This window comes from Akebia trifoliata, chromosome 3 (assembly GCF_017979445.1).
Source record: "Akebia trifoliata isolate Shusen 1 chromosome 3, ASM1797944v1, whole genome shotgun sequence".
NCBI classification, from domain to species: Eukaryota; Viridiplantae; Streptophyta; class Magnoliopsida; order Ranunculales; family Lardizabalaceae; genus Akebia; species Akebia trifoliata.
This window is the reverse complement of record NC_141377.1, coordinates 56,734,023-56,747,747: the sequence shown is the minus strand read 5'-3', so window position 1 is coordinate 56,747,747 and position 13,725 is coordinate 56,734,023. Positions and strand designations below refer to the sequence as shown.

Sequence of the window (13,725 nt, the reverse complement as noted above, 5' to 3'; positions counted from 1 at the left end):
AGTAGAATTGGTTCGACACAAAAAAAAATTATTTAGTGGACATAAATGCCCCCACTTTTGTATTTAAATTCAACATAATCAGGGTCATTTTGGTAAAAAGAATTAAGAAATTTGTAACCTACACTCATACAATACCATTGCTTTGTTTTCAAAATTATAGAAGTATCATTTTTACGGTTACTTCATTTTCAATGTATTTCAAATTACAAACAATCCCTCTTGATATATGTGCATTTTTGCACATGCCACCTTCTTGTATACATAATGACACATTGACACTACTCCCCTAGGCATGTTTACCTAAAAAAAGTAATTAATGTTGGTTGTTGGATGGATTTATGGTAATTCTATTATAACTCAAATCCTTATCCAACATCCCAAACCAGAGTCTCCCATCCTAATATTTCATCTTCTTCCCTCGTCATCTTGCATCACATAGTGTAGTACTATTCATTTTTGTCATGAATAACAAATATTTATTAATATTAGTTGAACTTCAGGTACATGCCATCCCAAAATGAACAAAAATTCAAATTAATTTCAACATCGAAAGAAAATTAAACGTACGAAAAATTTCACATTATTGAACCATTGATGGTCATTTAAAAAAAAAAAATAAAAAAACAAAAACAAAAAATTAAAGAAGGAGAAGACCCTCCTTGAAACTTAAAACTCTCGTTAAAAGTTTTCAAGATGCGAAGAAGAGGAAGAATGAGAGAGAGAGAGAGAGAGAGGTGGATGGTGGAAAAGGAGGGAACGGATAGAGAAGATGGTAATGATTTTCATTCGATAGACTCGATGAAGAAGATGATGGGTGTATAGAGTAATACGACAAGGGCATTTGAGTCTTACCTTTTTTTTAATGTCACTTAAAAAAAACATTCGATAAAATAAATAATTACTTTTATTATGTAAAATATTTAACTTATAATTCCTTAATTGAGAGTTACGATCAACAAGGAATTCTTCATGTAAATCAAATTTTTGACAATAAAATTATGATATGGAGCATTTATTTATTGTTAAAATTGAATAAGAATGTAAAAAAATGAATGAACGTTCATGTAGAGAGAAGGTTAAAAATAACGACTTCATCTTAATTTGTATTTATTTAACAATTAATTTCACTGTATTTAATTTAACAATTAATCTTATTTCAAATGTTTTAAATAAAATAAAGTTACTAGTTGGATATCCATCAGGTACCTTAAAGAGACCTATTCTTATCAGGTCCCTAAAATAGCTTCTAAGAATTGGACCCTAAAATGATTAGGTCCATGATGGTAGACCCAAAATCGACTAATCAATTTTTGGTACATCGGATAATTGGGTACCCATTGACACCCTTAGATTAGAGTCACAAGACCATATTTTATATAACAAAATAATTATTTAAATAAAGAAAATTAATTACTTTTCCAAAAAATTTAAAAGCAAGGTACATTAAAAGTAGTTTTATTAACCTGGCCAACATTTTAAGATGAAGTAGAATTGGTTCGACACAAAAAAAAATTAGAGGACATAAATGCCCTCATTTTTGTATTTAAATTCTACATAATTAGGGTCATTTTGGTAAAAAGAACTAAGAAATTTGCAACTTACACTCATACAATTCCGTTGCTTTGTTTCCAAAATTATAGAAGTATCATTTTTACCGTTGCTTTGTTTTCAATATATTTCAAATTACAAACGATCCTCTTGATATATGTGCATTTGCACATGCCACCTTCTCGTATAGATAATGACACATTGACACTACTCCTCTAGGCATGTTTACCTAAAAAAGCAATTAATGTTGGTTGTTGGATGGATTTATGGTAATTCTATTATAGCTCAATTAATCCTTATCCAACATCCCAAACCAGAGTCTCCCATCCTAATATTTCATCTTCTTCCCTCGTCATCTTGCATCACATAGTGTAGCACTATTCATTTTTGTCATGAATAACAAATATTTATTAATATTAGTTGAACTTCAGGTACATGCCATCCCAAAATGAACAAAAATTCAAATTAATTTCAACATCGAAAGAAAATTAAACGTACGAAAAATTTCACATTATTGAACCATTGATGGTCATTTAAAAAAAAAAATTAAGCTGGCATCTCAAAACGACACAAAGGGCACGTATTCCTTTGCTCCAACCATTGTAGGATGCATGTTGTGTGAAAGATATGAGAGCAAGGCATCTTAGTAACCTCTACGCCAATGGAGAAGTCATCCAAACAAACCATGCACTCCATCATCATGTTTCCTTCCTGGAATTTCTTCTTTTCCAACTCTTGGATTGAATCTCTTGATGCGCCTCTCCCTACAAAATCAGCATAAGCGACATCGAAGACATCATCAACCAACATTGGTTGTGTAGTCAAAAGCTCTATATCTATGTCGCTCTCAATCATCTTAGCCATATATTGCGACATATCTTGATAGACGTTGCAAATAAAAGAAGTGACATCTTGCTCAAAATAATTTCTATCTTCAATAGTAAGATCGGTGAATAAAAGTAGTCTATGAACCTCCGTCTTCAATGTATCATAGTATTCCAACCCTCCCGACTTCATCAAAAACTCAATATGTATACTCGGTCTCTCTATCTCGTCTACTGTCTGTCCTGAGATCCAATCTTCATCTTCTGAAGGTAGTATTAGTCGATGTTTTTGTCGGATACAAATCTTTAACAAAATTTCGGATTCATGAGTTGTGGTAGCGTTTTCCTCCATTGTTAAAATTGGAGCAGAATATTTATAACGACATAAAACCTCGTACGTCATGACTATTTCCTCTTACAAATTAGTTGGTAAGTAATCAAAGAAGAACTATCACAGAAAAAGAAAGAAAGAAAGAAAGCAAGAAGGTGGAGGCGTACGTGAAGGTAAGTAGTGTGGACTGTGGAGTATGAGATTTATTATGGCCGTGTTTGTAAAATATATATAGATATAAATAACAGCTAGTTTGAGTAGGACACTAATTGTCAAACTAGCTGAAATTCCTAATTTGAGTAGGACACCAATTGTCAAGGACCACAGATTTTTTTCCTTGTGCATCTCGAGGAAAAAAATCTAGGATTCTTTGCACACGCCACGTCAGTTGAGTTTTTTTTTTTTTTTTTGAGTCCGTTTATCACGACTGGAAAAACACGGTCTTATTACGTCTGGTGTACGGGCTATACAGAGTTGACTCCATGAATACTCTTTTATATGAGTTAAGTTGTTTAACTCAGTTTAAATTGTTTAGGGTAAACTTCACTTTGACTCTCTGTGGTCATGATGACAAATGTACTTACCAACCATTTCATAGAATGATCTTTGTCAAAAGTAAAAAAAATCATTTTAAATTGTTTTATTAACGGAAAATAGAGAAAAGAGGGTAAATGAGTCTGTTAAATAATGATAGGGTGGTAAGTGCAATTGTCAAAATGTCAGGGATTTGACATAAAATTATGCCAAATCACAGTGTTGAAAGTGTAATTTACCTAATTATTTATTAATACATTTGTATTATAACTAGAATATGGCATGTGCAAAAGCAAGTGTATCTAAAGGATTTAATTGTAATTTAAAAAATTAATTAAAATGTGATTTTGAAGATTACACAATTTTTGAAATCCAAATTTTGATATCAAATCATTTCTATTCCACTTTCTCTCATTATAATAGTAACGATAACATTTTTATATATAATATCGTGTATTAGAATATAGGTGTCGATTGGTCAATTCTGGGTAAGTTCCACATGTTACCTAAATGTAGAAGTTAGTAAAACCTCAATCTTGATTATGAGTATAAGATCCTTGGAATTAGAATTGGCCCACATACACTTGATACCAATCGAGAGCACTGAGTAAGATAGACATTTTTTTTTTTTTTTTTTTTTTGGGAATGAGACAAAAACAGAGCATTCAATAAAATTAATCATTATTGTTATTATGTAAAATATATAACTTATAATTCCTCATCTGAGAGTTACAACCAATAAGGAATTCTTCATGTAAGTCAAATTTTTGAGGAAAAAAATCCAAGTGTGAAGCATTCACTTCTTGTTAAAATTGAATAAGAATCTAGAAAATGAATAGATGGTCACATAGTCAATGTGTAGTTTACGCTAAATAATTTAAATTGGGCTAAACAACTTAACTCATATAAAGGAGAACTTAGGAGTCAACTCTGTATAATCCGTTTACCAGACGAAAATATCGTGTTTTGCGAGAGTCGAGACAATCTAACTTAAAAAAAAAAAAAACAAGTCAAACAAACTCAACTGACATAACCATAGTTTCCTCAAGATGCACAAAGAAAAAATCTATGGTTTTGTCCCTATTCCATGTCAATTGAGTATATTTGAATTTATTTTAAAGTCATTTTATCATTATTCATTTATTTATTGGTATCGGTCCAATAAGGATCAGATTGAATTCGAGATTGATCCGATAAGTATCGCATTGATATCAGATTGGGGTTTTGTCATAAATCAATATAAAAATCTAAATCTAGTCTATTAACAATCAAATTGGACCAAACCTAATTTATATACAAAATCTAAATAAATCTTTGTACATCTCAACAAAATATATCATATAATTTATATATTTTCTATCATATAATCAGATTGGGACCTTATTGAATTGCGACATGGTTGATCTAGATGTAGTCCAATAAGATATAACATCGAAATCTTATCGGAATCCAAACCATCAATACATATCCGCAGTTATCAAATCAAAATGGATTGGATTTTGGGTCTGATCCAATCCATTGACAGCCCTAGTACAGATGATACCATAGATTTCCTCGAGATGCATTCTATGCACATTACATCTAGTTGAGTATATTTGAGTAGTTTTTTTGAATCAAGTTATCATTATTCTTTTACTTATTAGAAATTTTCATTGTTTATATCTAAAATTTGAATTTTATATTTATTTAATTTGGAATTTTTTAACATTAAAATTGAACTTGCAACATGTATACTTAAATAATATATAGGAAAATTTACTTAATAGTCCTTGACATTAATTTTTTTTCCTGATTAGTCCTTAACTTATAGGGTGAGCTAAATAGTCCATTTAATAAATCCCTCTTTTCTAAGTAGTCCCTGAACCTCGTCTCAAGTTATAATATTTTTGAAATACCAAAACTACCTATTTTCTTATTCTTCATATACTTAGGTTTTCCAACGGCGATTCCAATCATTTCCGATGATGTTTTATTGTGAATAACAAATGAAAATGATGTACTTTATCATTTTGAACTTTTAAATATATTTTTTAATATTTATTTCAACAATTTATAACAAAAAATGAAACTAGGATTTTTCAATTCTTTTACTTATTTTTTGGATCAAAATGGATCAAAGATGGTTCGTTTAGTTTGAAATCATTTACGCATGTCGTGGTGTCAAGTTTTAAGTCAATCTTTCCATGTACTTTAATTGAGAAAACTTGAAAAAACGAATTTGGGTAAATTATACAACGCTGAGGTCGGCAATTTTTTTTTTATTTTTTTATTCAATATTTTTATTATCGAGGTTGACAATTTTTTTCTAATTATTGTCGACCTCGACAATAAAAATATTAAACTTAAAAATAAAAATTACCAACCTCAAGAGTATAGCCACCATCCCTTTCTAATATTTTGAGCCCCTCCCCCACATTTTCACCCCTATTGTAAAGAACTCTTACAACAATGATATAAGAAGTGTTCCAAGAACAATAACAAACAACATAAGTATGAGAGAAATTAATGGAAACAAAAGAAATTAGGAAAAAACAACCACAATGCAAAGAGTTATGTGGTTTACTTAACAAGGACTACATCCATGGACAATCCGACAAGAAATTATCACTATCAATCATGAAGAAAAGTAGAAGGTTAAGTTTATAAATAATGCATTACGATCGAGAACAAAATCAACAAGAACCTCCCATACAATGACCATGTATCTTGAGTATAAAGAAAACCCCAACCCCTTGTTCTCTAGAAAACCCTCTCTAGAGATCAAACATAAAAAGTTCCATATAGAGAAAATATTAAGAGACCAAAATACCCTCCGAAATGACTAGGACAAAAAAACCCTTAAGAAGAATGATTTTGGATCACTATCCCAACACCCCCTCTCTTTGGTACAATTTAACTAAGGTTCTTTAGAAGATACTAAAATGTAATTGTGGGTTAATTCTGATGTTAGCTTGAAATTTGCCTAATTAGATTTTTACGCAGTTTTTTTATTTTGTTTTAGGTACTCATTTCTTCAGGATACGTCAAAACTATCCATCTCCCTCTTGGTGTATAGCAGTTTGACTCAAGAGGGACCTTGTGGACATGGGTACCTTTATTAATTGTTTTTTTCTTAAATACTGCATTTACTATCATTTTTAGATTTTAAATACATGGTTTTGAAGGGTGTGCCGAATACTTAATGTTATCTTCTTTCACTATTTCACTATTTCAATTTACGAATTTTGGTTTTCCACTTTCTTTTTATATAACCTTCAACATGTGCATTTCTTCTAACTAGGACTGTAATTACAGAAAAATATTACCATTTTCATTCATTGATAAGAGGAACTCAACTAAGACGGGTATGTTTGAGGGGACACGATGATAACATTGCTTAACACTTAGCAACTCAGAACAGGTCCAGTTATTCAGGGGCAGAGCCAGAATTTTCTTGTAGTGGGGGCAAACTATGGTTAGTTGTATAGTCCAAGAACTTGAATGGTGGGGAAATTATTTATGCTGGAAAATGCGATTGGAGGGAGATGATGGGGGCAAATAGGGAGAGAGGTGAGGGAGTGGAGACAAATGGGGCATGTATTAGTTGAAAATATAGGGGTGTCTCAAAGTTCTGTGGGGGCAATTGCCCCCACCAGCTCCTTACTAGCTCCGTCCCTGCAGTTATTGATTTTCGAGTCTCTTTAGATTTATCAGGGAGGTCTAATTACAGAAAAATATTACCATTTTCCTTCATTGATAAGTTGAACTCAATTGTTCCCACTTATCCAAAACATCATCTCCTTAATTCATGTTTTTTTTTTTTTGAAGGAAACTGTAACCATTCCATAGCCATGGAAGGCTGTTTAAAACAACTTCAAATTGGTCAAATATCATGGGAAGCCAGGTAGGTTTGTATCTTTATGTGGTTCGCTGTTCGTGTTGTCTCTCAATCCACTACTATTTCTACATTGGGTTTATACTCTCTAAAATTTGACATCATCCCCAATTCTTCAACTTGTTCAATACTGAGATCAAGCCTTACCAATATCTCTACAAGCAAAGAAGCAAAGGCTGCAAATAGAAGTGTTTTAGAGAACTCAAGACTATTAATTGCATCCTTACTCAATGTTGGCCTTAAGATTTTCCTCTCAGACTCTTTGGACTTGTCGACTATCCATTTGGTTCGGCATTTGAGCAATGCCAATGTATCAGTATTGACTAAGGATAAGGATAACTTGGAGTCCTCCTTATCATGTTGGTGGTGGCTTGGTCATGGTTAGAACCAATAAGGAGTCGAGGTTGGGATTTGATGGAATTATTAAGGGCCTCCTGAAGATTACCAGTGAGAAAGCCTGAAGAGAAATGATCATGACGGTTTCTTATGGGACTGGCAAGGACCATGAGTACCTTGGAGACTTCTTCTGTAACTTGGATGCATGGGCCTCGGAAAAGAGCTTGAACCGTTCTTGGAGTCTAAAACAAAATAACCTGTTATCATCAATACCTGAGCATAATTTCATGTATAAGACTATTCATAGGTTACTTTCATTTTCTTGATAAGCTCCTCAGGAAGGGTAGGTAAAGTGTTTGAAGCCCCACGAAGCTATGAATTCCTTGGGGCCACCCTCCTGGGTCCGGTTGACCTTCAACTCAACAAGTTGCACGTAGGGGCGGTGCCTGTAACCGAGGGATTAGTCTCACCCGAAGGGTGGGGATACCCACGATAAGAAAAAAGAAAAAGAATATTCCTAGATTTACTAAGATAACAAAAGCAACAAAATTTCTAAACCCTTTTATCTAAACTGGGAAATGAACTTTCATGAATTAATTAGATAATTTTATTATGAAGACATGGCTGTTGGCAGAATTGAACTTTCAGTAAGTTGCATAACTACAACGTGGCTGTTGAACCCTGAAATCCTAGTTTCCTGGTTTTATTTTACTCTCCCATAATCCTAACCGAATTACTTCACATATCAATCACCAACTAAATTCAAGACATCTACAACAACAAAAACTAAACCATAAACCGAACGGAGTGGAATATTTGTCAAATTAGACCACAGTCGGTTGGACCAAGAGACATTTATTTAAAAGCCTTATATGTATCTATTCAAAAAACCAATGGTTCGTTAGTTAAACTGATTTTGTCATAAAATCAATCAGTTGGATCATTGGTTCGGTCTAAGATAGCATTGGTCGACGAAGATTAATCACCTTTAGGACAGCGATCCCTGATCCTCCTTCTCTAAATCGATAAGTTCTCCTTCTCTTGTTTTTCACATTGCTCGACCCAATACTGCTCAGCTGCTTGCTTGAAGATATTTTTTTTAATTGAGATTTGAATCAGCTATGGGTTCATTAGATGTGTTGATTGGTGTTCTGTTTAATTACTAAATCTGAAATTTTCGACACATTGTTATGGCACTTAGACCGAGATTGTGGATTGTAAACATGTCTAAATTTTCTGTTAATAAAGATGGTTCTAAGTTGATAGAATCAAAATAAAGATGCTACAGGTACACTAAAAAGGTAAAATCCGACCAGTTCATTTGCTATTGATTCATCAGTGTAACTGTATAGCACCATTTTTTATCGAATCTTTATTAATATATTGGTTGAATTCCAAATATTTACTCTATCCAAAAAAAAGAAAAAAAAATGAAAATTAAATGTATTAAAATTACTAAAACATTGACAATCACTGTAATATGATATAAAGTCAATTAAGTTGGCATCTCAAAGCGACACAAAGGGCACGTATGCCTTTCCTCCAACCATTGTAGGATGCATGCCGTGTGGAAGGTATGAGAGCAAGGTATCGTAGTAACCTCCACTCCGATTGAGAAGTCATCTAAGCAAACCATGCAATTCATCGCAGTGTTTCCTCCCTTAAATTTCTCCTTTTCCAACGATTTGATGAAATCCGTAGACACTCCTCTTTCTAGAGAATCAGCATAAGCAACATCATCTTCTACATCTTCACTGTCTAACCATTGTGCTGTAGAAATCTCTATATCTATGACGCTCTCAATCTTCTTAGCCATCAATTGCGACATCATTAGGTAGACGTTGCAAATATAAGTAGTGATCTCTTCCTCATAATAATCTCTATTTTCAAGATGGATTAATAAAAGTATGTTACGAACATCCAACTTCAATCTATCAGGGTATTCCAACTCTCCATATTTAATTGAAAACTCATGATGTAAAATGGGTTCCTCCATCTCATTTACGATATCTCCTAAGATCCAATACTCATTTTGGTGATCCTGTGGAGGCTGTATTAGCTGGTATTTTCGATGGATACGAATCTTTAAGAAAACTTCAGTTTCATCAGTTGTGGTGGCATTTTCCTCGATTGTTAAAATTGGATCAGAATATTTATAATTGCATATGGTGTAGCTCATTATGTATGTTTCTATCTATTTATCAAAACTAGTAAGAGAAGAAGAAGAAGAAGGAAGCTGGTGGTGGTGCTTTTAGGCAATTAACGTAGACAATGAGATTTAATTGTGCTACTTTGTAAAATATATATAATAACAGCCGAGCCTTATTCGTTAATGAAATGTACTCCTACTTTGACTCTGATTCTGATTCTGAAATGTACTCCTAGTTTTAATCTGATTCCTACATCTAATTTAGGATAAGGACACCAATTGTCAAACCAACGGAAATTTGTGCTAATCACTAGTGTTAATCCAAACGAAATTTGCGTGTTTTATCTTTATATCTCAACCGTTCGTTTGGTATAGGAAACGTTGAGACTAAAAAGTTTCAAAGAATATAATAATAAATAAATGAATAATGATAACCTGACTCAAATATACTCCACTGACAGTAGTGTGCATAGAACTGTAGATTTTCTTTGTGCATCTCGAGGAAACAATCTATGGTATGTCATCTATACTAGGGCTATTAATGGATCGGATCAGACCCAAAATCCGATCCATTTTAATAACTTCAGATCTGGATCAATGGTCTGGATTCCAATAATTTCATTGTATTTTATTTAACAATTAATCTTATTGTAAATATTATAAATAAAATAAATTTACTAATCAGATACCTGATAGGTATCTTAAGGAGACTAATTCTTATCAGATCCCTAAAATGATTTCCAAGAATCGGACCCTAAAATGATTAGGTCCATGATGGTAAACCCAAAATCAACTAATCAATTTTTGGTTCATCAAGTAAATTGGGTACCCATTGACACCCTTAGATTATAGTCACAAAATCATATTTTATATAACAAAATAATTATTTAAATAAATAAAATTAATTACTTTTCTAAAATATTTAAAAGTATGGTAGATTGAAACTAGTTTTATTAACTTGGCCAACATTTTAAGACAAAGTAGAATTGGTTCGACACCAAATTTTAGTTGTCATAAATGCCCCCCACTTTTGTATTTAAATTCAACATAGTCAAGGTCATTTTTTGTAAAAAGAATCAAGAAAATTGAAACCTATACTCATACAATACCGTAGTTTTGTTTTCAAAATTACAAAAGTATCATTTTTACTAAATAATCTTCAAAAACTCTTTTATCAATATATTTCAAATTACAAGCAATCCCTCTTGATATATGTGCATTTGCACATGCCACCTTCTAGTATACATAATGTATCTTGCTTATTCACAAACATTATATGAGATGAGGGTTTAAAATAAGTCGGATTTTATTCGAAATCCGAATTTAGTAAACTTGGTCCTTCAAGTATGTCTAAATTAAAAAATGGGTCATATATGAATTAATGTCCCTTGACTGAAGTTAGATGAGGATCGGATATAGATCCATCCTTATATCCGTCTAGATCCGAATGATAGAGTCGTGATTATTTGACTAAAGACAAACAAATCAAACAAACTAAACTGACGTGGCATGTGCACAAAATCATAGATATTACTTCGTGTAATATATTTGAGGTTTTTTAAGTAACAATTGGATCGAATCCGGATCGGATCAAACCTGATTTTATTTACAAAATCTAAATAAACTTTGTACATCTCAACAAAAATATAATATAATTTATATATACTTTCTAACATATAATTGGATAGATTTCTTATTGAATCGGGACATGGTTGATCCAAATCAAATTCAATAATAAAATATTGGATCGAAACCTTATCGGAATCCAAACCATCTATCCAGATCTGAAGTTATTGGAACAGATCGGATTTCGGGACTGATCCGATCCATTGATAGCCCTAGTACAGATGACAGAATCATTAATTGTTACCTCGAGATGCAGAAAGAAAAATCTACAGTTCTATGCACATTACAGTCAGTTGAGTATTGTTTTAGTCAGGTTATCATTATTCATTTATTTATTATAATTATATTATATTCTTTGAAACTTTTTAGTCTCAATCAACAGTTGAGGTCTCTTGTACCAAACGAACGGTTGAGATATAAAGATAAAACAAGCAAATTTCGTCTAGATTAACACTAGTGATTAAGAATCAGACTCAAAGTAGGAGTACATTTCAGAATCAGAATCAGAATCAGACTCAAAGTAGGAGTACATTTCATTAACGAATAAGGCTCGGCTGTTATTATATAATATAAAACAAGAAAGAAAGAAAGAAAGAAAGGAGAAGAGAAGAGAAGGTTTTGTGAATCTGAATTAAGGCATGGATTTTATGGTTGAAGTTGAGAGGAATGAAGAAGATGATTTTGTTTACTCACAGACACCTGAAGAGTTTCTTGGGGAAGAACTCCTGAAACTCATTAATGGAGATGATGGAGACCTCTGCGGCGATAATGACGACAAAACCATTAATGATGAAGAAGAACTAGAAGATCAAGATGATGATGATGATGTTGAGGAGGAGGACAAGCTGGATCCAAGGTTTCAACTGTGGATGATTCTACGTCAATATCTATTAAGGATTCAATCAAAACCTTCTTCCTGAGTCGTTCTTTGAATTTCTCATTCGCTGATCATCAACAATATTGGGCGATTTTCTTAGGAAGTGCGATTGGTTTTTATTCCTTTAATAGATTAGATCACTAGAGATTGTACTTAGATGAACTCGAGACTTTTTTTTTTTGTTTAGTTTCTTGGCTAGCTCCATGAGCTTATATGAGTTTACAAGATTTAATAAAACCGAAATCCATTCGTCTTGAACCCTGCATCAACTAAAGAATCTTTTCTTTCTTTTAAATTTTTATGAGAACTTCTATTTGCAACCCAACTTTTACATATTACACCCAACTAAACTAAAATAGAATAAAGGTGAATCTCCATTTCGTGCGTTGAATACAACGAAATTCCGAGTTTTTCATTTTAATTCCCAAATCATAACTTATGAATCTTAGTTATACCATCGAATTCATTGATTATAAATTGATGAATTCACTCAAAATACATGTTTTTGGGAATGAAAATGAATGGAGTATTGAAATAAGAATTTAGACATAAATTGCGGACATTTTGAGAAAAATCCCATAAAATAACTCAAAAGAAATTTCTTAAAATGTGTGTGCAACTTATGAAAAATTCTGATTCAAATACGTTGTCTATGTTAATTCTTAAAATATGTTTTTCTATTATATTCATCACTTTTATCAAGAAAAAATAAAAGTTGAGGTGCTAATAAAAATTCTCACTTTTTTCTTTTAGATTTCTATTCATTAAATTTAGTATTTTATGAGCCTGATTATAATTGTAAACATCTATTGAAGTTGTTTGAATGCGTTATGGTTTCTTGCAATATTGAGATAATAATTAAATCAAACATTTATAATGTTTGAATGACATGTTTTAATCTTTGAGAGTGAATCTCCATTTCGTGCATTGAATATGATAAAATTTAGAATTTGATACACCGTTCATTTTAATTCTCAAAATATGCATTTGTCATTTTTAAAACCTACGAACGTGAGTGAAACTAGGATTTTGCCAAGGTGAGGGCAGCTAAGAGTAAAAACAAAAAAAATTGTGAGACAATTAAGAGAGTGGAATTCTTTTTTGTTTGTGAGGGGATAATAGCAATGAATTTTTTTATCCACCGCTAATATTTCTTACAATAACTCATTAATTCATATACTTAGAAAATTCTTGGAGAGGCAAGTGCCTCCATTGCAAATCCCCCCCTGCCTAAGAACTCTTGACTTCGTCATCTTTAATATTTACAAATTCGTAGATATACCAACGAATTCATTGATTATAAAAGTGAAAAATTCACTGAAATGCATGTTTTGTGAATTAAAATGAATAGCGTACCGAATTTGGACATAAGTTGCGCACATATAAACCCTTTAAAAAATTGGGGGGTGATAAGTTAAAGGTTGGGATACCCTAAGAGCAAACAAAGCATTTGCTTGGTTCAAACCTTATACAGCAGGGGAATTTCTTTTATAAGTGGTCGATTTTACCCTCAGAAGTCCGAGACTCAAGAATACATCCATAATCCCTTTCTCCTATTTCTCGACGTTTGGATTTAGTGGGCATTTTGGTAAAAAAAAAATTACCCAGAGTTTACTCTTGAAGTCA

The 13,725-nt window shown here is 32.2% G+C and overlaps 1 protein-coding gene across 1 annotated transcript; it reads right to left on the bottom strand.

The window, feature by feature from the left end:
• Positions 1 to 2,094: 2,094 nt before the first annotated feature.
• Positions 2,095 to 2,775, bottom strand: LOC147408238 (uncharacterized). The gene has a single exon (XM_086432676.1). The coding sequence runs from the start codon at positions 2,773 to 2,775 to the stop codon at positions 2,095 to 2,097; it is 681 nt and encodes a 226-aa protein (XP_086288802.1).
• Between the last annotated feature and the right edge of the window lie 10,950 nt (positions 2,776 to 13,725).